This window comes from Rhinatrema bivittatum, chromosome 9 (genome assembly GCF_901001135.1).
Source record: "Rhinatrema bivittatum chromosome 9, aRhiBiv1.1, whole genome shotgun sequence".
In the NCBI taxonomy this organism is placed as follows: Eukaryota; Metazoa; Chordata; class Amphibia; order Gymnophiona; family Rhinatrematidae; genus Rhinatrema; species Rhinatrema bivittatum.
Window position 1 is genome coordinate 62,616,421 of NC_042623.1, and position 23,813 is coordinate 62,640,233.

A 23,813-nucleotide genomic window follows, 5' to 3' on the forward strand; every position below is an offset into this window, starting at 1 on the left:
GTGCATAGAGGCTCGCAAAAACCCATGGCAGCTTCAGCCCATCTTATTACATCAGCCCCAGTGAGAGCAAATGCCAGTCTCAGTTCAAGCTAAAGTTACAACAAAGTTGTTATATGCTACTGGAATGCCTATAATAATCATACAAAACCTGTTTTATAAAAAAAATAATGTATATTCAGAAATTGATGAATGGAATATAGACTTGAAGTTTTAAAGACAGCAAAGATTTCAAGTTCAAAGATTTACAGACACACAATTGGAAACTAACGGACAATTAATTTTAGAGCAATCTTTACTGGCCAAGACTAATATAATCTGATATAAATGAAATCATTTTGAATGTATTCCTCATTTTTTGCAACACATAAGCAGGATAATGTCAAGATCCCACCCATACCAGTACCCACAAGTAAAAGTTTAGGGTTCAGGCAGGTGGAGGAGTGCCAGTGTGTTAATGCTGGAAACTGGAACCAGAACTCATAGGGACTGAATTTTGTGCTGGAACGCGCACCAGGTACTTGCAGCTGAAACCACAACATAGAACAGGAGCTGGAGGCTGAAGCTTGAAGCTGGTACTCAGAGCTGGTACTACTAGTGTTGGAAGCCTGAATATGAAGCATGAGCTGGGTCTCAGAGCTGCAAGCAGGGAACTGGAACTGAAGCCTCAAGAAGAGATTGGAAGTAGAGGCATGGAGTGGTGACTGGAACTGAAGCTCTAAGCAAAGCTGGGATCTGGAGGCTTGGAATGGGCCTCGGCACTGAGAGCCAGAGCTGGACTCACTGTATAGAAACCAGCGTGGAGCTTGAAGCAAAGGCTGGAACTCCAGCTTGGCACCTGGCAGACTGGAACGTCAATCAAATAACAAGAGCTTCACCGTGGAGAGCTTGGATAGTTTTCTGGTTGCTATGAACAATTTCCTGTTCCCTGCAAACCCCTTTTAACCTAGCTTTGGCCAATCCATTCCTGGGCATCTCCCTTCTTGGCTTCTTATGGCTCCTGGCCCTGCTTACTTCCAGTTCCCTGGTTGGCTCTGCTGCCAAGGCTCTGGTCCTTTATCTCCTGGCTGTTGTTGGGTCAAACCCCACCAGCATCTTCCCCTAACAGATATGTAAAAGCAAGTGCCTCGATTCAAACTCTCCTAGTCGGAGAATAAATGCCACTTAGAAGAAAACACTGGAAAAAAGCTCATTCATTTCTGGCAGCTCCTCTCCCTCCACACTGGGAATAGTCTCTGGCCCCTGCTCATTAGTATCTGAATCTGGACCAAAATATCTGGGCTTTTAGACAGCAGTTAATGGAACAAAACTCATCTCTTGCTGTTTTTTTCCCTTTTTAAACCTGAATAAGCTTTAGAGTTAAACCACTTATGCTCTTAAATGCTGAAGCAACTATTAAAAACAAATCCGTGGTATGAATGATATTCTTTAATAAATGTATGACATGCCTTGAGGTGTTTTGTTTTGTTAGAAGCATAGATCCAACACTGCCATCTTGTGAGGATATGGGAAATGGCATCTCTCACCAATCTGTAATCCCCAAATAGTCCCTGTAAAAGAAAAGCTTTTCTCCTGTAGGCCCTGGACCATGTTTCTGAGCATAGTCAGACTGCACTTGTGAAAAACTATAGATTCTTATAAATGTAAACTTAATTCTGAAATAAATTCCTACAACACTCTGCATTTTTTTGTATAAGATTAACTGAAACCTACTACATCAAGCTGGAGTGACTCCCTCACAAAAATGTCTAGTTTCGCACCAGAAATCAAACCAGGCATAGTTAGAATAGAAATGTGCAGGAAATGAAGGAATGCAAGGCATGGCTTACACACTCAGAAAGGCAACAAATAGCTTGCAAAACCAAGCAGAGTTGCTTGTAGCAAATTTTATTGTAAATTCATCCGAAAGAACTCAACGGAATGTGAATCTTGGAGCTGGTCCCACCATAAATTTAAGACAAGCACAAGCTGCACTGATGCATCAAAATAAGTTACTTGGGACCCAATTTAAGAGGACATTTGTCCTAGGTTAGGCCTGGGCTATTTTTGGCCTAGTGGGACCTAAACAGCAAGCAAAAGAAAAAAAGTAAGAGACTCATTTAGAAATAGCAAATGTTTCTAGGGTGACTGCTGATTCTTACTAACATCTGATCATGTAAATTCCTTTTACAACCACTTGTTTGCTCTGTCCACAAGAATACCAGGGGCTTCAATTCTGCAAGAGCCCAGAGCCATGTTAATGGTCAAATATTTGGACAGAACCCCCAATATTGTTCTCAGTAGCATGACACAAAATTTTATATAGTCAGTGCGGTTTGGGGAAACATTCAACTCTGTCCCATGGAGCTTTGCTCCTGTGCATACATTTTTACACAACTGCAATTCTTGCTGAATTATGGCCATAGAGTGGATTGTCACCAAGTCACCAAGTCGCATGACTAGAATACTTATCTTTTAGAAGCTCCAAAGTTAGAATTCTGATGTAAAAGTACTGTGAAAACATAAATCTCATTCTCATTTCACATCATAAAAAACTAGTAGTAAAAGCCTGACCAAGGATGGGGAAATATTGTGAAATGTAGAAAGTGCATAATTGAGATGTGTGGCAGAAGAGTGCAGGCTGAGCCTGGGTGTCCTGTGTGGCAGTAGAGTGGATTGACTATTCAGAGAGATAGGGCAGAGCCGGTGAGTACAGCTGGAGAGAGGGGCGAAGCTCAATTTTCATGTGGTAGTAGAAAGTGGATTAAACGATAGAGAGAGAGAGGGCCACAACCGGAGAGTGGGGCGGAGCGGAAGAGTACAGAGAAAGAGGGGCAGAGCTCAATGCCCTTACAGAGAGGGGCCAGACCTGAAGAGTGGATCAAAGTTGGAGAGGAGTGCAGTTCAAGTTGCATACCAGCAATGCAGGTAACAAAGCAATTTTCCTCCTTATTATAGTTAGATATAAATTTCCCAGTCTTCCCTGATTCCGTACTAATTCTAGAACTACTCACTTCGAATTTAATCCTGTATGTAGCTACCCAACACTACGACATAACCAAAATCCCTATTACTTAAGTACACAAGCACCTATGGTCCAGTGCCCCATACCCTTGCCACCCCCCACAATGGCAAATGTCCTAAAGCAATTTTTTTTTTCACTTCTGCAGTATCAGAAAATGAAACCTGCCAATTATATCCTGGGTAAAATCCTTTTCTTTTTTTTTAATCTAGTAATCTCCTTTAACAACTACAGGTTAGGCCCCAACATCTCATATCATAAGGCTTGTTGACAATTATGAAGGTACCTACACAATCACCACATAAATCTCTGGATGCCTTCACTGCCTGGCCACTGAAATGTCCGATTTAGGAAAAGGTAAATAGTCAAGGCATTCACCACAGCATAGAGTCCCATTTCAAGAAGCAGCCTGGAAACAGGCGGCAGAGCAATGTTGAGCCTGTAGATGAGATATGGCAAAATAAAGTAACGAAACTCCAGCAGTTTCTGAGGGACCGTGGCTGCAAATATACAAGCAAAAAACATTAGGTTCCAGAAAACAGACTTGGATTTCAGGGAGTTGGCAAAACTCCAGCCGGCAAATATATAGCCTGGAACCAAGGCGTATTTCACAAGCTCGTGTCTCTGGAAGATCCTCTGCCAGACATAGAATGTGTAGTGTCTGTTGTCCGCCAGCAGATACTTATGCACGTATGTGAATTTGCAGACCAGCAATAAAGAGAGTGCGGCAAGCACAAGGTACTGTGCTGGTCGCCTCCACAGGGAACGAAGAAAGCTTGTAATCTTGTGAGGAGACAGCAAGTGAGGAGAGGAAAAGACAAGAGTAAAAGAGAAAAAGTAAAACAGCTGAGGGACATTCAGGCAGGCTTCATGGTTACTTCTGTCGCCAACTACTATTCCCCCATTGAATAACACAAAGGCAAAGAAGACAAGAACCAGAAAGATATAAGGCCAGGTCAAAACTATAAGCATCTTTACATTGTTAAATGACATGATGTAGCCTAGGAGAAACTTCAGTCCTTTCATGATTTCTGGAAGTGATCCTACAGTGGGTGAAACTTTTTCATCTTTCTTCTTTGATAATTCCGTCTTCCACGCTTCGGCAAGCTTTTCGGCAACCAGGTTTCCCGCACAGAAGACGATCCAGACGATGTTTGTCTGACGGAACAGAAAGGCACAAAAGCCCAGCAGGGCAGCAGTCCTATGGCAGCCATATAAGCTCATCAAATACATGAAGAGGACAAAAAACGTAGAGCCAGTGTCTGTGTAGTAAAGAAATGTGAAAAAATACAGGGGGGGCAACATGGAGAGTGTAAGTGGTGATAGGATTCTCTGGAAGCCAGAGGCTGCCTAGAAGGAAAAAACAGAAATGTGTTATACGCACAAATGTAGGTTTTAACATTTGTACTTAAGAAACTAAGTTAAAGCCTCATGTATAAGGCCCTTCTCCCCCCCCATTGGAGATTGAAAAGTCTTATAGTCTCATGACCCTCTACCTTTGTGCTTACATTTCTGCAGTAGTGTAGTGTGGGAGTGCTATATAGTGCCCTAAAATGGCAGTCTCCCATTAAATGATACTAGCAAAGGCCTCCTATGCCTTCCGAGTTGCCCAGAAAAATACCACTGCAGAAGCCAAGGAGACAGCAGCTTGCATACCCTCCCTGACTGGGCAATAATAATCAGCACTTCATTATGGGGCATGGAAGGGAAGGCTTTATTGCTCTTCAGCAGGATTACAGTAGCTTGGTCCGGACAGAAATCTCGGGATGTGCAGCATTCCTTTGTGGTGTGTAGAAAACTGCACACTTCCAATCAAATTGATCCATTTATGTTTATATATGCACAAAATTAACGAGCAAAGATTTCTTTCTGAATGGGGTCCTCTTTATAGATAATAAAAATGTGTTTACGACTCCCTGCACGATTCATTAGCATTTGAATCCAAGACCATCATGCTAATGAAGCCAGCTGTTTTCACCTGTATTCAGCTGAATGGTTCATGTGAGCGAGCAATATTCATTATGTACTGCCCCACCAAATACTTATACCTGAAAATTAGAATTTCCACTACTGTCCAGGAGTACGACACTAAAACAATAGTATATTGCTCTTTTTAACACTTTCCCTTCTTCACTTATTAACATGTTAATGTTTATATGAAAACATCCTCCGTTTCTCATAATCCAAGGCTCCTGCTGCTTACCCCTGCCCGGAATCTGCAACCTCTCCCAACACTATCTGAGACAGAGGAAATTATTTTCATGGTCGCATTAATATTGCAGGAGGATAAGCAGCAGGATCTGTCAAGTGACACATAGAGGTACTTACGTTTCCATGAATATGTCCTAATAAAGAACAAGGCAGATAAACAGAGAAAATATAGATCATGCATCAAACTGTTGAGACTCACTATAAAACATTTTAATTATGTTCATTTTGTGCCCAGTTCTTAACAAGAAAGTACCATCAAAACTTTGGCTTGAAGACACAGGTACTTCATTGTTTCCTACATATAGTTTTGAAAGACAATGCCGCACTCGGCCCGGAAGAGAAGGGCAAAGGAGCGGCTTGTGGATGAAAAATTGGCTAGTCCGATATCGGGCCCAATGGACGCCCATATCAGAAAAGTATCTTTATATCCGGGTGATGATTCACTTGATTTTTTGCAGGAAGGCACTGCAAAACTTCGTGAAATTGAGACTTCTCTCTCCCCGGAAGTTAGGATTCCCCCGGTAAATCCTGCAAACTTAAGAACAGACCTGACTATGGTCAACCCACAGCCCAAAGAAGTGGGTGAGGTGAGGAATGACCCAGGGTTAACTTCAGAGTCAATATCAGGACAAACTAGTCTAACTAGTATACCAGAAGGGAATATAACTGAGGTTCTTCCGCCTGTTCAGGACCAGAATTTGAAAAAAGGGAAAATTGAAACAATATCTTTAGAAAGACCTCAAGTTATTTCCTTGGAAACAATTTGGGAAACATTAGTGATAGTTAATAAGAATGTCACATTACAATTGAACCCAATGATGAGTAATATGGAGGAAATGAACCATAAAATAAATAAAATAGTAATGGATGATAGAAAAAGAGATCAAGTTATAGAAAATAACACTGGTGAACTTAAGAAATTAAAACACTTAAATGAGTTAATGATAAAGGAAATCAATTTTTAACGAGAAAAATGGAGGGGTTGGAAAATCAACAAAGGGAAAAAAATTTAAGATTGGTAAATTTCCCCAAGATCCCCCATCTCTCTGCTAGAGAGCTTTGGAACAAATATGCAATGGAGGTATTAAAAATACCTCAGCAAACATTACCCCCATTAACCCAAATTTATTATATCCCTCAATGGAAAAATATTAATGAAAATGATAAAGGGATATCACCACAAATTCCATTAAATGTAACGGATATACTGGAGTCAACGACTTTAGAGTCAGTACAATCTGCCACCTTGGTTATATCATTCCTTCTAAATACTGATAAGGAGTGGATTCAGAAACTTTTCTTCAGAAATATTGGAGAAAAGTTTTATCAATTATCTGTCAGAATGTACCCAGACGTAACTAAGGAAACTCAAAAACGGCGGAAAGAATTTCTTAGCTTAAGGGCTGAAGCCTTAAAATTGGGAGCTTCATACAAATTGAAATTCCCTTGTAAGTGTTGCCTAGAATGCCAAAAGGTAAAATATTGTTTCTACCAACCCTCACAGTTGAAGAAATTCCTGAGCAGTACAGGGGTTATACCTCAGTAAAACCTAACTATTATTATTGAATTACAGGTACTTTGTAATGATTGTCTGGTATTTCCTTGTCTTTTTTTTTTTTTCTGCAAATTAAGTATATGCCTGAGTATTTCTCGCTTCTTTCTTCCCCATTATTGAGGACTTAGTATAGTGGTGTAATAATAATAGACATGTTTAAGAGTTTATGGAATGTTTATTACTTAAATTTATATTGTACAGTGAGCTATTATTTTCACCCAATTTCTGTATCAAGTTATGCTTGTATATTTTAAAATTGATAAATAAAGATTTAAAAAAAAAAAAAAAAAACAGAGAAAATATAGATCATGCATCAAACTGTTGAGACTCACTATAAAACATTTTAATTATGTTCATTTTGTGCCCAGTTCTTAACAAGAAAGTACCATCAAAACTTTGGCTTGAAGACACAGGTACTTCATTGTTTGGCTTACCTGGAAACAAGAGGATATTCACCATATATTGTATGGTCTAATATCTGCGTATCAAGTGTACAACCACTATGCAAAACTCTCTGTGAAGTGAAATGATTAGAAACAGAAGTGCTTGTGCATGATTTCTAGCACTGGCAATACTTTATGATGAATGCTGCAGCTCTCAGGCAGCTGAGGAAGTAGCACTCTGTCACAGAGATGCATTCTGGGATACAAGATGGCCGACAGCATACTGATTGCATGGTTTAAAATAAAGTTACTTTATTTAAAGAAAAAATACCCAACCATTTTCAGCTTCTACTGGTTATGGAGCAGAATATGTAAAAACTGTATATATGGTACCTTCCCTGTAATGGAGATTTGGAGCTTCAGAACCCAAATGAGGGACCTAGCTAGCTCCTCTACATTTCCAATCATGGCATACATGAGAAAAGACTCAACTAAGCATACTCAAGGAGGCCTCATGTCATCTTTGCATAAGGAAAAGTAGAAACATAAGGCCCAAACAGAGCAAGTCTCCTCTTTATTTAGCCTCTTTTACCCTTCAGCGTTTTCTTTTGTCTTCATTTATTTCTGGGTTTCCAGTCCAATTGGAACAGTGCAGTCATGGTGACATCAACCAAGGGTTAGAAGAGGAATGGCCAACCAGCACCTTGCAAGCCACATGCAGCTTCCTGAATGTGAAACCGCAGCTCTCAGAAGCCATGGCTCCCTGTCTGTACTGGCACCACAAGCATGTTCAAAACTCACCGACTGGTACTTCCTGCAAGCTAATCTCATGATGCACAGCATACAGGAAGTGCCATCCTGCAAATTTTGCACATAATCGCACAGCAATAGCATACCGAGGAGGGAGCAGCCAAAGCACCGGGAGTCAGGGCAGTGCTTGAGAATGACCATCAAGATCAGCTCTTGGAGATGTGCGGTGCCCCCTCCCGACGTAACCTGAGGGCCTAACCCCCTCTTCTGATGCAGCCTGTGGGAGAAAGAAAAGTGCTGCTGAGGTACTGCTCCAGGTCCAGAATCAGCTTGTTGGGCTGAAGAAGGGCGCTTTAGTTCCGCTTCCCCACAAAGCCTGCAGGTGAAAGAAAATTGCGCAAACATCTCCTTCTCTCTGTGTACAGTCAAAGAGCCAGATGCTGCTTCCTCCGTTTCCACCACCAGCTGCAGCCATATCAGCGGGTGAAAGAGATAGTGGTCAGGCCTTCTAAATCCATTCTTGTAGCCACCAAATTCTCTCTCTCCTACGTGAATCAAGCAGATGATGAGACGGACAGGTGAGAAGCAGATGCAGGTTAGAAGCACAGACCACCAGCCTTGTTCTCCTGCTGGCCAGGTTCAGAGAGAGAGGAGAAGACGGGTGGTGGAAGGTAAAGGAAAAGGAGGGGCAATGTAAGGTGAGGGAGAGGAAATATTGGGGGGGGGGGGGCAAGTAAAGATGAGGTGAAGGCGAGAAGGGGAGTGGGCCAGTGGAAGGTGAGGGGGAGGGGGAGAGAGATTGTGTGACCTGGGAAACAGGAGAAGCACCTTGAACCCCTATGGGGAGAGCAGAGACTTGGAAGGAGATGACAGCAAGGAGTTGGGGACTGGATGGAAGGGGGGATTACTGATGCTGGGTGACTGATGAGGTTAGGGTGGAGACATTGAGAGACAGAAACTGGTAGGGTCAAAGTAAGGGAGAGAAAGAAACTGGTGATGCCAAAGGGGGAAAGATTAAGAAAGAGGGAGACTGGTGTGGTCAGGGTGGGAGGGAACGTGAGAGAGACAGACTGGTTGAACTGGTCATTTCTTAAAAGGAAAGAAAGGTGGGGCGATGGCACACCTTATCCCTTTCCTCCCTCTCCCTCAAAGGTGAGGTTCTCTGAAACTGCATTCTGGTTTTGTGGTTCTTGGTGTGTGAAAGATCGGCCAGACCTGGGCGGCAACTACAACTAATGGAAGGCAAGGAGGATGAGGAAGAATAGAGACCTTCAGGCTCCCCTTGAAAGACGTGGAGGGTGAGTGGAGAGATGAGGGAAAAATCACTTGACAAATCACTCAAAGCAGAGTTGCTTACCTGTAATAGGTGTTCTCCAAGGACAGCAGGATGGGTGATATCATCCGATGGAGCCCGGCATGGAACTCAGGTTCACTAGAACTTTGACTAAGTCTCTCTGAGCATGCTCGGGCATGCATTATACCACACAGGGTCTCCCCGTAGTCTTATAACACAGAAGAAAAACCCATGGAGACCCAACTCCACAGGGAGGTGGGCGGATCTCGTGAGGACTACTGTGTCCTCGGAGAACACCTATTACAGGTAAGCAACTCTGCTTTCTCTGAGGACAAGCAAGATATCAGTCCTCACACATGGGTGAATTCCTAGCTACAGGCGGCCCTCTCCACCAACAAAAAGGGAACCAACAGAACTGGTGATTTTGTTGGTAATGGGGAGGGGGGGGAGGCAGTCTGAACATAAACAATGGGCCCTAGGGAGAAACAAACTGGCCAAATATTGTCTCGTTGGTCATCCCTATCTAAACAGTAATGTGATGTTAATGAGTCGACAGAACTCTACGTAGCAGCTCTCCTCTGTGGAGACTGCTCGCAAGTGGGCCACAAACTCTGCCATGGCTCAGACAAGAGTGAGCCTTGACCTGACCCTGAAGATGCAAGCCTGCCTGGGAATAACAGGAGGAGATGCAGTCTGATAGCCAATTGGATAGCGTCTGTTCGGCAATGGCAATCCCCAGCTTGCTCTGATCAAAAGAAACAAACAGCTGGGTGAACTGACTATGGGCTTCTGTCCGCTCCAGACAGAAGACCCAGGTTCTCTTGCAGTCCAAACCGTGCAGAGGTGTTCATCTTGGTAAGAATGAGGCCTAGTAACGATGGACTGATTAAGAAAGAAGCCCAACACCACCTTAGGCAAAAACTTAGGGTGTGTATGCAAGACCACCCTATCATGAACATTTTTGTGTAAGGTGGAGAAGTCACCAAGGCCTGGAGCTCACTGACCCTACATGCTGAAGTGACCGGTACTTCAAGTCACAGGAGGGCAGTTGCTCAAAAGGAGCTTTATTCAGCTGAGCTAAAATCACACTGAGGTCCTAGAAGATAGCAAGAGGCCTTAGCGGATGCTTCAATTGAAGCAGACCCTGCATGAAACGTACAACTATAGGCTGCACAGAGATGGGCTTATCTTCTACACCATGGTGATATGTGCCAATCGCACTCAGATGAACCCTAACAGAGTTGAACTTACGACCAGCTTCGGAAAGGTGTAGAAGGTAATTAAGCAGTTTTTGTGTTGAGCAGCAGAAAGGGTCTGAGGACTTTTGCTCACACCACATGGAAAGCCTCCTCCACTTCAGTACATAGGACTTCCTGGTGGAAGGCTTTCTGGAAGCCAAGAGTCCTAGAGACTGAAAAGTTGCAGAATCAGCCTTTCAACATCCAAGCTGTAAGTGATAGGACTTGGAGGTTAGGATGCTAAATGATGAGATCAGAGGACGTCCAGATGGACAACTCCCGAAGGAATGGAAACCATACCTGCCTTGGACAATGGGGAGCTATGAGAATCATAATCCCCCTGTCCTCCCTGAGCTTCAACAAAGTCTTCACCACCAACAGAACTGGAGGATATGCATTCAGGAGACTCTAGCCCCAATGAAAGGCAAAGGTACCTGAGGCTAGATTGCCATGTGCGCTATACAAGAAACAGAACAGAGGAACCTTCCTGTTCCAAGGGGCTACAAAAAGATCCACCTCTGGGATTTCACAGAGGCGGAAGATCCAGTTCTCTATCCCCTAGTTCCAGAGACCATTTGTGAAGTCTGAAGGAATGACTCAGTCTGTCACCTCCATCATTCTCCAGACCTGCCAGTTGCATGGCTCTAAGCACCATCCTGTGGGAAAGGGCGCATGACCATATCTGGACCGCCTCTTGACACAGGAGACTCCATACCTTCCTGCTCGCTGACGTAGTACATCACCACTTGGTCTGGAGCAACACAATTTTTTTGGACAGCCAATCTCTGAAAGCGCACAGTGCGTACCTGATCACCTGGAGCTCTTGGAAGCTGATTTGACAGAAACGTTCCTGGGCAGACCACTCCCCTGGGTGCTGAACCCATCTACATCGGCACCCCAATCCAGGGTGGATGCATCTGTTATCAGGATAATTTCTACCTGAGGAATTTGGAAGGGTAACTCCCATTCCAGCTCACCATCAGGAGAAAGAGTCCCAGAGAGAAATGGTGACTTGGATGCAATCCCACATATCCCGAGTGAGTTGAAGCCACTGGGTCCTTAGGGTCCTCACTGGGCTCTCCTCATGTGCAGACATGCCAAGGGAATAACATGGACAGTTGCGGCCATGTACTCTAACAATCTCAACATGTGCCATCTTGATACCCGTTGGGTCTTTTGAATCTCTGCTGCGATGGCCATTAATGTGGTGGCCCATTGCTGCGACAGGAGGGCCTTGGCCTGAGCCATGTCTATCAGGGTTCCAATGAACTCCAATTGAGATGACAGGTTGAGATGGGACTTAAGTTAGCTGATGACAAACCCTTGTGACTCCAAAACCCGGACGGTCGAACTCATGGACCATTCCATGCCCCAAAATGATAAGGGGCATGGAATGATTGCCTATGAGGAAAGGCTAAAGTTAGGGCTGTTCAGTTTGGAGAATAGATGACTGAGGTGGGAATATGATAGAAGTCTACAAAATTATGAAAGGACTTGAACAAGTTAATGTAAATAGGTTATTTACTCTCTCAGATAATAGAAGGACCAAGGGGCACGCCATGAGGTTAGCAAGTAGCTCATTTAAAACAAATCGAAGAAAATTCTTTTTCACTCAGTGCATAATTAAGCTCTGGAATTCATTGCCAGAGGATGTGGTTACAGCAGTTAGTGTAACTGGGTTTAAAAAAGGTTTGATAAGTTCCTAGAGGATAAATCCATAAACTGCTATGACAGTAATTAATAAGCAATAGTAGCGTGTGATCTGTCTAATGTTTGGGTAATTGCCAGGTACTTATGACTTGGATTGACCACTGTTGGAAACAGGGTACTGGGCTTGACAGACCCTTGGTCTGACCCAGTACGGTATATCTTATGTTCTTATGCTCTTGACCAGTCAATCATCCAGATAGGAGAAAATGTGCACTCCCAGCCTGCTAAGGTGCGCTGCCACCATGGCTAAGCATTTTGTAAAGACCCGTGGGGCAGACGCTAGCCTAAACAGCAAAATGCAATTTTGGAAGTGCTGTTTTCCCACCATGAATTGGAGATACTTCCAATGGCTGTGGAAGATTGAGATGTGAGTGTATACATCTTTTAAACTGAGAGAGCATAGACAATTCCCTTTTTGCAGGAAGGGGATCAAGGTGTCCAGGGAAACCATCTTGAACTTTTCTCTTTTTAGAAATTTGTTCAAGGCCATTAGGTCTAGGATGGGATGGAGTACCCCAGTTCTCTTTGGAATCAGGAAGAACCCTGCCCTCTCTGTCCTGGTGGAATGGGATCAACTGCTCTGGCTATTAAAAAGGAGAAGAACTCCAACAGAAGTACCTCTGGATGAACTACTGGTCCCCAAAATGCTCTGAGGGCAATTTGGTGTGACACCCAATAGGTTTAATTTGTACCCGCTGCAAATTATGGCGAGGACTCATTAGTCTGAGATTATACTGGGCCACTGGCTCACATACAACCGCAGCCTGCTCCCAACTGGAAGGTCCTTCAATACAGGTACCAGGGCCTTTTCTACACTCTCTCCCATCCAGTCAAAACCCCATCCCACGAGTTTGCTGAGGCACTGTCAGGGGCAGCTACGAATGGCTTATTGTTGCCAGGACCAAGACAGCAGAGGATAGTGTCTCGTCAGGTGGAAGACAGACTTCTTCGAGCCCGATCTCAAGGACCCTTTAGATGAGGAGGCCGGGTCTTGAGTGTTTACAGAGAGCTGCTGGGACATTGCATAGCACCCTTCAATCTATCTCCGAAGAGATTCTCTTCCCTGCACGGCACATCGGCAAGCCTTTCTGTACCTCCTGATGGAGATTCGAAGCCCACAGCTAGGCGAGCCTGCGGCACTAATCCCTGCAGCACAGACTCTTGATGCCAGCTTGAAAACATCATAGGTGAAGCAGTCCCTGTGTTTTTCACACTCCAGACCCTTAGGCACTAGTGATTGGAGGGTATCCTGCTGCTGCAAGGCAGCTGCACAGCCACCTCCTGCACCTGCTTCAAGATGTCTCACATGTAATGGCCCATGAAGAGCTGGTAGGCCGCTATGCAGGCAATGCAGCATAGATTCTTGAAACACCTTCCTTCCAAGAGATTCCATGGCCCTCGGATCCCTCCCCGGGGGCACCGAGGAATGCATCAGAGTATGCTCGGCCTTCTTGGGAATGGATTTGACCACAACCAATTGGTGCGGCAGCTGTTGCTTGTCGAATCCTAGATGAGGTAGACTGCATCCGCCTTCTTGTTAAAAGGAGCCACCGAGAGGGGGTTCTCCCACATCCTCATCAGCAACTCCATAAAGATCTCGTGCACTAGAACTGCCACGATCTCCTTAGGAGGCGCCACATATTGAAGAATATCCAGCATCTGGTGCCAGATATCTTCCTCTGTCTGTGAAGTGAATGGGATGGCCTCCATCAGTCTGACAAAACCTGCAAAGGAGAGGTCTTTTGGTGGAGATTTCCTTCTACAGATGGGAAGTAAAGGGTCAGAGGGGAGGTCATCCGATGCCTTATCTTACAAAGCCTCCAAGGAGCCTCTCCCCATGGGATCAAGAGGGTCCTTCTCACTGTCATAGACAGAGGATGGATCCCATGGTACTCAGTCCTCAGCCAGTGATACAGGAATCAGAGCGACTGGCCAGTTGGGCCTGAACCCCAAGACTGCCCTTGTCTTCAGGAGTAGTTTCCTCCTCTGAGGAACTGTGGATGACTACTGGACCAGTAGGTGGTGGCTCTGATGCCCCAATGGACATCAATGCCATAGCGGGCACTGAAACTGGTGACAATGTCAGTAGGGCATCAATAAACACCTAACAAGAGCCTAGTAACAGTTCAAGGAGCAGCGGTGCCAACCCCAAAGCCATTGGTGACGGTCCTAACACCAAGGCCCTGCGGTGCCTTCCCCTATCGCTTCTCCAGCAACTCCTAGAAGATTGCAGATACCAAAACAGTCTAAGATCCAGGAGGCGTAACCAGATCCTCTTCAGAACCAAGAGGAGGATCAGTGATGGACATCTGGATCAGTGGAGGTCGTGGAGAACCCCTGGGAATTGTGGACTGGCATTCCTCACCACAAGACCACTTTGGGGACATCTCAGCCAAAACTGGTACATCCCCATGCCCAGTACCGTGCATCAACGGGGACCGATGCTTCTTCGGCTTCCTTTAATGCTTGGCACAGTCCTTCCCCGGTGCTGAGGTTGAAGACAACAAACCCAAAGTCTTCAATCTGGAAAAGCTGGGTAATGGCCCATCTCTGGAGTCCCTTAGCAGTCACCGCCGATGGAGCCAATGGCCTCAGCAACGTTGGCTTGATGGCCATCGGTACAGCTCAGAGGTCCCCTCGATGTTAATGCCTCCGATGCCAATGGATTGGTCTTCTCCAAACTGACCCGGAATCCTTTGAGGGTCATCGGTGCACATTTGCATCAACCCCAGACATCATGCAATGCCCCCAAACAGAGGACACATCTATCATGGGGATCCATGATAGTCCTCCCACACTTGGACATCGCTGGAACCCCAATGATGACATGACATCGCAAAACAAAAGGGACAAGAGATTGAAATCAATGGCAGCAGTCTTCGATGGCAGGTGAGCACCGAGCGCACTGCCACTCCAGGGATCAACAACAAAAATAAAACAACTTTAAAACGTCAAAAAACCTATCTAGGGAAGATAGAGGGGAGAACTGAGCAACCCCGCGTTGACTCATGCAATCCCGACGACAACTCGAAGCAAAAATACTTTACTAGAAATCCTTGAAAACAAGGAAAAAATGAGATTTACTTCACTGCAAAACACTGGGCTCCAAGGAAAAAGAAAGACCTGTATGACCGTGTGGTATAATACATGCCTGAGCATGCTCAGAGAAGCTCGGTCAAAGTTCTAGAAACTTTGACATACGTATTCCATGTAATGCTCCATCAGATGATGTCACACATGTGTGAGGACTGCCAACCTGCTTGTCCTCAGGGAATGCAGTTTACATCTCAACTAATTAATAAAGCATTCCCCGAAGTAGCTGGAGCTCCAAACAAAGCACCATAAGAAGTTCATGCAAGCTGGACATTTCTCAAACTTATCATCTCAGTTCCACCTTATGCATATCTAGTAGATAAGGGAGCCCTGACCGACGTGCCGCAAATGCGCAGTAGAGAGCAGCTCTACCGCGCATGCAAGCACGTCGGCCAGAGCGGAGCGTGCCCGAAAAAAAAAATGGCGCCTGCTCCTTAGGAGCAGGAGCGGCGGCGGCCAGGAGCGGGAGGAGCAGTAGCCGCGGCGGCGGCGACGAGCGTGAGGGAGGGAGGAGCGGCGGCGGCGCACGCGAGGGACGGATGGACACCCCCTGTCTGCCGGTTGTGAGCAGGAGCGGCGGCCAGGAGCGGGAGGAGCAGTAGCCGCGGCGGTGGCGACGAGCGCGAGGGAGGGAGGGAGGAGCGGCAGCGACGCACTCCGAGGGACGGACGGACACCCCCTGTCTGCCGGTTGTAGATGAGCTGAAAGGGGAGGGGATTGAGAGAGGAGAGAGTGAGGGGAGAGAGTGGGGGGAGGGAGGAGAGAGTGAGCTGAGGGGGAGGAGAGAGTGGGGGGGAGGAGGGAGAGAGTGAGCTGAGGGGGAGGAGAGAGTGAGGGGAGGGGGGAGGAGAGAGTGAGCTGAGTGGGGGGAGGGAGGAGAGAGTGAGGGGAGGGAGGGAGGAGAGAGTGAGGGAGGGGAGGGAGGAAAGAGAGTGAGGGAGGGAGGAGAGAGTGAGCTGAGTGGGGGGAGGAGAGTGAGCTGAGTGGGGGGAGAGGAGAGAATGAGCTGAGGGGGGGAGGGAGGAGAGAGTGAGGGGAGGGGGGAGGGAGGAGAGAGTGAGCTGAGGGGGGGAGGGAGTGAGCTGAGGGGGAGGAGAGAGTGAGCTGAGGGGGGGAGGAGAGAGTGAGGGGAGGGGGAGGGGAGAGAGTGAGGGGAGGGGGAGAGGAGAGAGTGAGGGGAGGGGGAGAGGAGAGAGTGAGGGGAGAGGAGAGAGTGAGCTGAGGGGGGAGGGAGGAGAGAGTGAGCTGAGGGGGGGAGGGAGGAGAGAGTGAGGGGAGGGGGGAGGGAGGAGAGAGTGAGCTGAGGAGAGGGAGGAGGGAGACTAGAGGGGGGAGGTGAGAGGGGGAAGGAAATGGACCGAAAAATTTTTTTTAAATGTAGCCCGTTGTTACGGGCTTAACAGCTAGTGTAATATAAACCATGCAAAAATACTTCTACACTAATTAGGAGCCGAGGCTTCGTGAAAGCAGCAAACTTCTTGAAATAAGCACCATCAGCTTCATTTCATTTTATAGCACTTCCCATTCTCTAAAGCTCTGGAGCTCATCAGAAGAGCTTTATTTTACTCTAACCAAGAAAAAGAAAACAGAACGGAGAGCATCAAAAGCTATTTGTATTCTTAGTTTAAACTGAGAAACTAATTGGTGCAGACATAGAGGCATGGGTAGGAAGAAATCTGTGGTCCATCCCATCAGACACCTGCCTGCGCACATGGCAAGGATGAGAAAATGCCACTTACAGACCTAACACTGTTATTTTGGTCTGCAGTCACAATCCACTGGGCACAGAAAATAGAGATTTTTAATTATAACCAGGAAGATACTGAAAAAGTTGAATCAAAAATGCTATATTCATGTGGTTTCCAATACAAAACATTTATAAGTGTTCAAATGTAATACTGTCTGCCGGACACCGTACCTTGTTTTTATGATGGATCCTGCAAATAAGCAAATAAAGTAGATAAAGGTTTCCAATGCAGAACAGGATGTTAATGAATCGGAGCATTCCCGCGGAGCAGGTAACATCTTGCGACCATCCAAAGAGCCAGGCTGCAGGTTTCATGAGTCCCACGGATACAAGGTAGAGACCAGGCAAAGTTGTGATCATGGGATCCCACTGCACAAGAAACCATGAAGGTCACCATGTTAGCAATGGGATAATACACACAACATACTGAACGGAGACATTAGCAGAGTGTGATGCGAGCGCGTGGGGAAACTCCCTGAAGATTGACACTTCTATGCTTGTTAAAATCTGCAACCTTAGAGCAGATCCAGCCAGAAAACGCTGTTACCATGTTACTGTTCAATACCTCCACCCAAGATAACTTCATGAGATCCACTAGCAAGATATTCCAGGGACTGACCTACCCTCAGTGCGAAGCAAACTCCCGCCACCTTAAAAAATGAAAGTGTGGGCCTCGCAGCATGCTGGCCTGATTTCGCCATAGGTTGCTATGAGGAGACCACCCAAGAAAGTGTGCGGCCAATTGTTTCCACATCACAGCCCTTCCAGGCCCAGAATCAGGCACAGGCAACGTAGGCAACCGCTTCCGGTGCCAAATTCTGATAGGCACCGGAGCACCGCCGACACTGCTGCCATCCGGGCCCCTCTGGACCACACCAGGAATTTCAGCTACACTCACAGCACGGGGCCTGTGTGCTCACAGACATAGCAGTGGCACCGGCCCCTGCTCCAGCATGGGCTTCCTGTTACCCGGGATACCCGTGTGAGGGGTGGAGCCCGATAAAGAGAAAATCATTGCAGGCCCAGAGGTAAGGGGAGGAGGTGGCAAGCCAAGGGTTAAGAGGAAGGTCCGAGCAGGGGCCCTGCATGCTCAGTTGATTTTTTTTTGGGGGGGGGGGGGGGGGGGGGGATTTCCCCATGCTTGCCCCTGATTTCTGCAGGGAAAGGGAAAGAGAGTCTCCTCCCTATCCCTCGATGATTTCTGGGGGAAGGGGGAAGAGGGGAATTACCCTCCCCCCCTCTTCCCAACCGGTGCCCATTGGTGCTTAAATTTTAAATCCAAACCATGAACCTTTACAGCGCTTTGTAAAGAAACCTCTACCATGTTTTCAAAATGTTACACGTTTCTGCCACAAAGGTGTCCAGTTCTATGCTCCCTATGCACCCCCTTTCAGCCTTACTTTTAAAAGCAAAGGGAAGTGATCCCAGAGCCAGTGAGATATACTTCAAGTTTCTGGGTATAAGCCATGAAACCTGAGCAATGAAAACCTGACATCTACGAGATAACATTTTGTTTTCACATACATTTTTTCTCCTGGCCTTAAAAATAAAAAAAAAAAACCTTCCATAAAATTCCTGTGAAGCCTGGTGGATAACAAAATACATTCTTGTTCAGCTCTATACGTACTTTATCATCTACACCACTGGGTATAGCGACAACCTTATTTCGATAATAAATATAATATTGCTAACACAAGATAGCATAAACATCTTCTGAAACACCAGGATGAGAGTCTGAAAACTCCCATTGTCCAGAGTACCAGGACATTATCTCCATGGAAAACTAAATGAAAGCACTCAGATCACAGTAAAAAAATATGATTCACTTTTGTAAATGTTTTTTTACAGCAGACAAATGTAACAGTAATAACCTTCTTCTTAATGGGCATTTGACATACAAAATGATAAGGGTATTGGCTATGTTTCAGGCCCTCACCTCTTCTAATTAATACATAATATCATCAGGAGGTGACGGGAAATGGGTGACTGCGATGTGTGACCATGCCCCTCCCCCGACGTCAACTCTTTGTGCTTCATTTACTATTTTTTCTTTTACGTTTTCTGTTAAGTAACCTTTTTTCAAGTTCCTACCTTATGCCTTTGTTAACAATTTTATTATAAATGTTCTCTGTATTTGACTATGGAAATATTTTTTCCTGCTTTTTCTGTTTTATGTAAACCGGTATGATTTGCATTTTAATGTAAGAATGTCGGTATATAAAAATTATAAATAAATAAATAAATAAATAAATAAATCTGACCAAAAAAAAAAAAAACCAGGCCTAATGTACTAAAAGAAGGGTTACTAACTGTCAATAAATTTACTGATAGAAACAAACAAAAAAAAATCCCCACATCTGCCAAAATAACATTATGTCAATACAGAAGTCATGAGTGAAGGGGCCCGTGTCTCCTGTGCTGGGAGGATCAGGCTCTGCCATAATGCAGATCTTGGGAGTCAGGCTTAGTGTAGTAAGCCCAGCTGTATACAAAATGACAACAATAAACTGTATCAATAAGAAAAATATATTTCAGGAGTTGTCAAACCTGACAAAAAGGTTTTTCTCATTTTATGTCTAGTGGGGGGGGGGGGGAATGCGTAATATATATATATGAGCTTCCATCTGTTCAGATGGATATTTTTCAATCAAGGTTACGTGGAGAGTTTGTCCGCAGAGTTAAGATCAGAGACCAAGGCCTTACCTCAGGAGGTCCGCTCCAGATCCTGAAGGTCTCCAGGATCGAGTGCATTCCCTGGGGGACTTAAGCTGCAGAGATATAGGAAGAGGGACCTCGGTCCCAGGGCAGTCCTGGGGGGGAAGGGCATTCAGTTATTGGTACCAGCTCCCTGGGTGCAGTGGGTGCTCGAGCACCCTCAACAAGGGATGTTCTATCATTAGGTAAGGTGAGGCAGCTGCCTCAGGCAGCAAAATGTTGGGAGGCGGCAAAAAGTGCCCCCACCAAAACACTCCTGCAGTGGCCACCTAACTTTGCCGCAGACATGGGACTCTGAAGAGAAGCCCAGTAGGGCCATGGTGAACCCAATCCCACTGCGGCCTGAATAGAGCCCTGGCAGGGCCGCAGAGCGCCCAAACCTGCTGCAGCCACAAGGAAAGCCCCAATGGGGCCATGGTGGATCCCCATCCTGCTGTGACCCGAAAAGAGGCCCTGCAGGGACACAACACACCCCATCATGCCATGGCCGAAGAGAGACGGAGGCCCCAAGTGTGTTCGTGTGAGACAGCCTAAGTACGGGGCTGTATGTGTAGGAGCGTCTGTGTGTATAGGTGTGTGTGAGTGTGAGTTTGAGAGAGAGCCCACATGCATGAGTGGCTGTGTGTATAAGTGTGTGTGGGGGGGGGGGGGGGGGAGTACATGTGTGTTTGTGACAGAGAGCCTAGGTGTATGTGTGAGTGCACATGCGAGCCTGAGTTCCTCAGGGTTCTTCATTATCACCAATTCTTTTCAACATTTACCTTCTCCCTCGTCATATTCTTCTGCTCTCAATGTCTACTTCAGAATTTATGCTGACGATATCCAATTATTACAGGTAGTTCCTTACAAAACTTCTTGGTCAGACGCTCTCTCTACAATATTATTATATCTCTCCACAATCAACACCTGGCTCGCTCATAATCGGTTAAAATTAAATCCAGCAAAAACTGAACTTACATATCTGTCCTCTATCTCTGATTCTTCCATAGGCCCCCCCCCTTCTCATTTAGACTTTAAAGGCATATCCATTCCTATCCACACTCATGCTGCTAGCCTAGGGGTCACAATAAATTCAGATCTATCCATGTCACACCACATCTCGGCTATTACAAAAAAATCCTTTTATAAATTACATCTTTTAAAAAGACTTAAACCTTTGCTCTTCTTTAAATTTCCGTACAGTTCTGCAATCCCTGTTATTTTCAGGATTGGACTACTGCAACTCGTTATACCTTGGCTTATCTGATTCTGCATTGCACCCTTTGCAATTAATACAAAATGCTGCTGCTCGGATTCTTTCCGGCACCTCACTCAGAAATCACACCACCCCAACTTTGTTCTCTCTCCATTGGCTTCCTGTTAAATATAGACTACATTACAAAATCTTGACAATTATTCATACACTTATTTACAAATCTTCTTCCACATGGCTCTGCTCTAATTTCCGTATATATAAGCCTGCCAGACAATTAAGATCATTATCAAAAAATATTTTAGATGCACCCTCAGTCAAACTTGCAAGACTGGAAATAACTCGTAGAAGATCTTTTTCGGTAGCTGGGCCTATCCTGTGGAACTCTTTGCCTGATTCTTTACGTCTCCTACCTTCATCTCAGCAATTTAAGAAAGCATTAAAAAATTCACCTATTCCAGAAAGCATTTAACTCCTTGATCAGCACCCAACCATAACCAAGTCTTTCTCTTCCCTATTAGTCAACTGATGCCCATCCATCTTTAACTACTCTCCTCTCATATTACATTTTTTAGAAGGCACTATGTTTAGCATTCTTGTATCTTTGTTTATTTTATGTTTTTTGAACTATGTTTTATATTACCGTATTTGTTTTTACTGTTACATTTTTAAGTTTTTATCTCTAGATTATGTATGTTTTATTTTTGTTAACTGTTTTGATTAATCTCCCGATTGTAAAAGCGGTATACAAACATTTCAAAATAAATAAATAAATAAATAAAGAGAGGGTGTATGTGTGTGTAAGTGAACGAGAGAGAGAGAGAGAGAGAGAGAAAGAGAGCGCTCGCGCGCCTGTGTACCTGACAGAGGAGTGTATGTGAAAGCATGGGTGTGTGTATGAGAGAGGGAGTGTGTGTAACGTTTGGCCGACTGCAGCCCCACAACTGGCCACACTCACCCCCGGGAGCTGCCAACCCGCCCGATGCCAAGCTTGCTTCTATTGCAGCTAGAACGCCACCGCTACCACACGTCCTCTCTGTCCATTAATAGGTCCCCACGGCGGGAAAGTCTCGGTGGTGATGTTTGATGTCACAGAAGGCTGGATTCTTAAGCCCAGCCATCCCGTTTCTCAGTACCTCAGCAACAAGTTCACTGCCTTGTCTGCAGTGCGTGTTGTCCTGCCTTGTCTTCTTGCCCCATCTTGTCCAGTTGTCCTGCCTGCTTCATTGCCGTTTTCCCTACCTTGACTCCTTGTCGCCTTGCCTAGCCTTCTGTTCGTCTGACCCCTGCTTTGGATTCTAACCTCTCTTTCCTTCTGCCCGGTATGGACTCTTGATCGCTGCCTGCACTGACCTTTGTCCTGGAACTGGATAGCATTTTCTCACTGCCTACCTCAACCTGGACCCAGACACCTCCTACTCGCTACCTATTTCATCCCTGGGGCTGGACACAGATGAGTGGCCACTTTCCCCAATCCATGACAATCTCAGGGTGACTGGAAATCAAAAGATCACAGGTATGGAGAGTGGGGAATTGGTTTTATTCCTATTAGTTTTAATGGTTGGGTGTTATCTGATGTGTCTGTTTTTTTTTCTTCTTTCTTTCTTTAAATAATATATTGGTTTTTGAGAAGTTAAAAAAAAAAGAATTTGAATGTAATTATGGAAAGATGTTCCATTCACCAGCTTTTGATTACTCTATTAATATAGTTTTACTATTATGATTGATGCGTTATATTTCTTGATTTTATTTGTTTTATGAGGAATGATGGTTTTACAATGCATACAGTCTGGCTTCTTACAGTTTTCAGTTCAGTTTTTGACATTTTTATTTGTCTTTATTCTGTATTCAGTGTGGGTACATCTGTGTTCTACACGTGTCAGAGGTAAGGTATGCTGCTGGCATGAAGTTTCTGTGTAGGGTTCAATAGCAGCCTGGCTTGATCTGTTTTCCTAATAGGAGTTGTATGTGTGTTTTAGGGCCTGGTTTAATATTTGCAGCATTGCCTTTTTTCATAGGTAGGGTTGTTATTGAGTGCTGGCTTTTAGTGCTGTTTTAACATGAGAAGTTTACTATACTGTAATTGTAATTCAGAATACTCCTTGCTTTCCGAGGTCCCAGTCCATACCTAAAATGTGTTACGGCGTAGGCCTAACATTAAATTGGTTCCAAATTGCAGGAACTGAAATATATATGCAAATGAGGAGGTGGGAACACCCCCACCCTTGGTCTGTAGAAAAGTTGGCAACCCTAGTCCTGGGAGTGTGGCAGGGTTGCCAGCTTCCTAGAAATATCATCACTGACACTATCTGCCATTCCTTTAGGAACTCTGATCCTTGCCTTTTCCCTTCTGCAGCATTTCAAATCACGGAAAGGGCAGACTCCAAGACGAGCCCCTCTTTGGCCCTCTCGATGATTTGATCTGTGCCGCCATCTCTTCCCTGGTCTCAAGCAGCCCTGACCCTAATACTGAGCAAACTCCTTTACTTTTCCCACCCCCCACCCAATCATTTTGAAAAGTTAGCTCCCATGGGTTCAGCGAGGTAGTAACCCTCGGTGCATTTTCATGCTTCCCAAACTCTGCTAACGTGCACTTGAGAGCTCTCCGGGCCGGAGAGGAGGAGGAGGCGGCGGCGGCCCCGCTCAGATAACCGGCGCATGCCGAGGGACGGGCAAGGAGTTTGGGGATGCGGAGCACAATCAGACACGATCGGGGCCCGCGCTGTACCTGTTGGAAGTGGCCCCCGCAGTACTCGCGGGCCTGCGGCACGTGGAAGATCTCGTCCATGTAGGGCTGCCGCTGCTCGCGGGTGATGCGGGAGAAGAGCAGGCAGGAGAGCAGGAAGCTGCCGCTCAGCACGGCCGAGAAGCCCCAGCCCTCCGGCCGCTCCATGCCGGGCTCGGACCCACGGAGGAGGAGGTGGCGG

General features: G+C 45.6%; 1 protein-coding gene across 2 annotated transcripts; it reads right to left on the minus strand.

Annotated features, from left to right (window-relative positions):
- Positions 1-1,848: 1,848 nt before the first annotated feature.
- LOC115098639 (putative Dol-P-Glc:Glc(2)Man(9)GlcNAc(2)-PP-Dol alpha-1,2-glucosyltransferase) lies at positions 1,849-23,810 on the minus strand. Of its 2 annotated transcripts, none has more exons than XM_029615385.1 (3): positions 23,615-23,810; positions 17,151-17,348; positions 1,849-4,348 (listed from the first exon to the last, which is right to left on the minus strand). In XM_029615385.1, the coding sequence occupies exons 1-3, from the start codon at positions 23,777-23,779 to the stop codon at positions 3,293-3,295; spliced, it is 1,419 nt and encodes a 472-aa protein (XP_029471245.1). In that variant the 5' UTR covers positions 23,780-23,810; the 3' UTR covers positions 1,849-3,292. The 2 variants fall into 2 exon arrangements, with proteins under 2 accessions (XP_029471245.1, XP_029471246.1); XM_029615386.1 differs by lacking the exon at positions 1,849-4,348 and adding an exon at positions 7,060-8,442.
- Positions 23,811-23,813: the final 3 nt, after the last annotated feature.

Coding starts and splice junctions, on each gene's coding strand:
- LOC115098639 (XM_029615385.1), bottom strand. CDS start 23,779: ATGGAGCGGCCGGAGGGCTGGGGCTTCTCGGCCGTGCTGAGCGGCAGC. Junction 17,349..23,614: donor GCGGGGGCCACTTCCAACAG/GTACAGCGCGGG, acceptor TTTCTTGTGCAG/TGGGATCCCATGATCACAAC. Junction 4,349..17,150: donor GGATCCATCATAAAAACAAG/GTACGGTGTCCG, acceptor TTTTCCTTCTAG/GCAGCCTCTGGCTTCCAGAG.